Consider the following 3,159-nt stretch of genomic DNA (forward strand, 5'->3'; position numbering starts at 1 on the left):
GTTTTATTTTTTAATTTTTCGTAAACCTGATATTTTCTGAGAAAAGATGATTGATAGCATTCTTTTATGATTCCATATATATATTTATTTAAGCTTATATCACAGAATATTACAATTTGATTTTTTTTACATAGTAAGTCATCCTGAAATTTTGAAAAATGTCACCAATTATTTCAGATTTGATGAAATTTGGTATACTTTGTCACAAAAGATAAGATTATAAGGAGAAACTTGCCTGACCAACAGAAACAAATTGTTGTTACAGTAGCAGTACTACCTTGATTTCAAGCTATATACAACAAACTATACAAATTTGAGAAAGAAAACTAATAAATTTATGAAACACCAAAATTCCCCTCCCCTCTCCCCAAAAAAATATTACCGTTTGTTCATAATGTTTTTTTTCTAAAATCTTATATTTTAGTTTTTAAAAAATCATAACTAAATGCATAATTTTTGGTGTGCCATACACTGATTTTCTTTCATAAAAGTTTTATACAATTTGGTTAGTAAATAGCAATAGTAAATTTGTTTTCTGTTGGGTGAGCAAGTTTCTCCAAGAGCTTCAAAGATACTCAATTGGTTTTATCATACATTAGGGTGGCTCTAAAACAGAAAATAATTGAGTTAGGACAATAAAATTTAGGATATAATCTGATCTACAGGATAAATCATACCCAATGCCATCGAAATCTGAGAGGATAAGTAACATGACCTTGATAATTAAAACACTGCGAAATTATACATAATTTTCTTAAAATTTTGGTTTCATTAGCCTGTAAATTAACAACCTGATTGATTATGGCTCCCCCACCCCCGAGTTTCGATCCTAGGTACGCCCTTGAGCTTATAAATATAGCTAATGGAAAGAGTGATAGAAAAAATTGTTTTGTATGACCAAACTTCCTAGTTTATATAATGACATTGAAATTATTAATACTCATTTAAACATATTGAGTTAATTTTTATTTGTTGAACAATCAAATAAATTACTCTTCTATTTTTGTGAATGTAAAATATGAGTTATCACAAACATTTTGTTACTTACTGCAGGCATTTCACCTCCACTTTTAACTGAAAGTCCACCAAATTCGACAATGTTAGGAAGATAAGGACGAGGGTGACTGAACGAAAAGTCATTGTCAACTAAAAATAAAGAAATGTTGTTCTGCATTTTGGATATTGATGGTAAATTTTCGAATCCTGTATATTTGCTGAATTCTTTTCCATATTTTTCCTGTAATGCCATTAAAAAAAAAAAATCAATTATATACTTTTGATTATAGTACATAATTTCTATTTCATTTATTAATATTCACCGATAATTTATTTCCATAGTAATCATCTACAAACAATTCCACTATCCCAACAAAAGCATTCTGGGCTCTTTCCCAAAATGTCATATGATCTGTGAATTTCAATTTCAAATTAGGGATGTATGCGAGCGGATGAGAGTTTCCTGCTGCTGCTGAGATTCTGGGAGACATACTACTGCTCACCATTGATACAACTGGCGCACCATACTTATGGCCAAATGCCAGAAAAGGTTGTTGACAGAAAAATGGTTCTAATATTACTAAATCGAATTTTAAATCTTTATCATTGAGAAATTCTTGAAATTCTGGTAACTCGAAGATAGCATCTAAAAATAGAGGGCACAATGCCCATAAACCAATAAACATCGAGGTGAAGCCGGATAATGCTCTTAGATTCATTCCACCCTTATTAGAATCACCTCCTGGTGGATCTAAAAAATATACAATAAATAAATACTATATGAAATAATTACACACACATAATAAAATTAAAAAGGAGGTTTTCTTATAACACTATTGATGAAAATCTTTTGATTTATATATTCTATTGATTAAATTTTATTTTATCATAAAATTAAATTTTTGTTTAATTAAAACTATTAACTTACGCATAATTTTTTCCTTTGTATCTGTCAAAATTATATCTCTGTAATTGGGAATCGGTTTCTTGAGAGGGTAGGGGCTGACTGTAGTCACATTGTGACCCCTGTTTGCTAATTCTTTTATTATTGGAAGGAAAGCATTCATGTGGCTGTATGTAGGAAATGGCATCACAACTAATATATTTGATCCACAGGCTGCAGCTGCTGTGCAGAGAAGAGTAATTAAAATCAACTTCATCTTGCACTTAATCTGAAACAAAATCGATTTTATATTATTTTTTTTACTGTCCAAAATTCTTAAAATCTTCTCTATGAACTAAGAAAGACGGCAGATTTACTTGAACACCGAGGAAGGAGAAAGTAAGAAATAATGCTTTTAAGGAATATTTTGTTCTGGTATCAGTGAAAGAACAACTGATTGAGCCTGTGAGAAATATATTGTTAATTTTGTCACAGGTATAGAAGACCAAGAACCTATTTGTGATTGCCTCATAAGTCTTTAGAAATTGAATTGTAGTGATTGAATCCAGATGCATCTATAGGATTGCAACCAGCATATTTAGAGGGCAATGTCATTTGTTCTTATTTGTCCTCCAAGATGTAATTTTGATCTGTTTGATATTGAGAAAACTCTTAAACTTATTAGTTAAAAAAGCAAATGCTTAAATTATGTACGAGTATTTTCATTAAATTGTATATTTGTAGATAAATATTCTAATAATAAAAGCTTAGCAGACCAGAAAGTTTAAAGATCATACCACCAATTGCTGTCTACATAGAGTGATGATCTTCCAAACCTAAATCTACCAGATCAGTCTAGTGGTTATCCTCCCATCTAAGTTTCAGTATACCCCTCATTTTACCATTCATTCGGTGTCAAGGGATCTGTTTTTTTTATTAAGCCCCACAATCTCATAGGCCTGTCTTATTTGCCTCAATGCTATAACCTTTTTTTTTATTTTATACCTGATCAGCTTGGTGAGCCTTACATGGTTGATATAACCATTACATTAAATACATATATATTTTAACAGTTGATTATTTTGATAACCTGAATTATATTTACCATATTTATGGATCAATGGTGAGTTAGGCAATTTGGAAACTGAAAAATAACAACCATTCTTAGCCATTTCCTCATCAATTTTGTTTTTTGTACTTACTTTAGACACTAAATAATTAAACCTCTCTAACAATTCAAATGTATTTCCTCCTAAATTTTGTTTTTTGTACTTACTTTA

At 30.1% G+C, this 3,159-nt stretch overlaps 1 protein-coding gene across 1 annotated transcript in view; it reads right to left on the minus strand.

Moving 5' to 3' along the window:
• Window positions 1-3,159, minus strand: part of LOC106687201 (UDP-glycosyltransferase UGT4) — a 7,149-nt gene that overhangs the window by 1,982 nt on the left and 2,008 nt on the right. Inside the window, exons 2-4 of the mRNA XM_014430939.3 lie at window positions 1,925-2,168; window positions 1,320-1,747; window positions 1,049-1,237 (exon numbers count right to left, since the gene is read on the minus strand). Coding sequence (XP_014286425.1) covers window positions 1,049-1,237; window positions 1,320-1,747; window positions 1,925-2,156 — 849 coding nt within the window. The 5' untranslated portion in view covers window positions 2,157-2,168. The remainder of the gene's footprint in view (window positions 1-1,048; window positions 1,238-1,319; window positions 1,748-1,924; window positions 2,169-3,159) is intronic.

Source organism: Halyomorpha halys, unplaced genomic scaffold (genome assembly GCF_000696795.3).
Source record: "Halyomorpha halys isolate HHAL.00 unplaced genomic scaffold, Hhal_1.1 Scaffold926.1, whole genome shotgun sequence".
Taxonomy (NCBI): domain Eukaryota; kingdom Metazoa; phylum Arthropoda; class Insecta; order Hemiptera; family Pentatomidae; genus Halyomorpha; species Halyomorpha halys.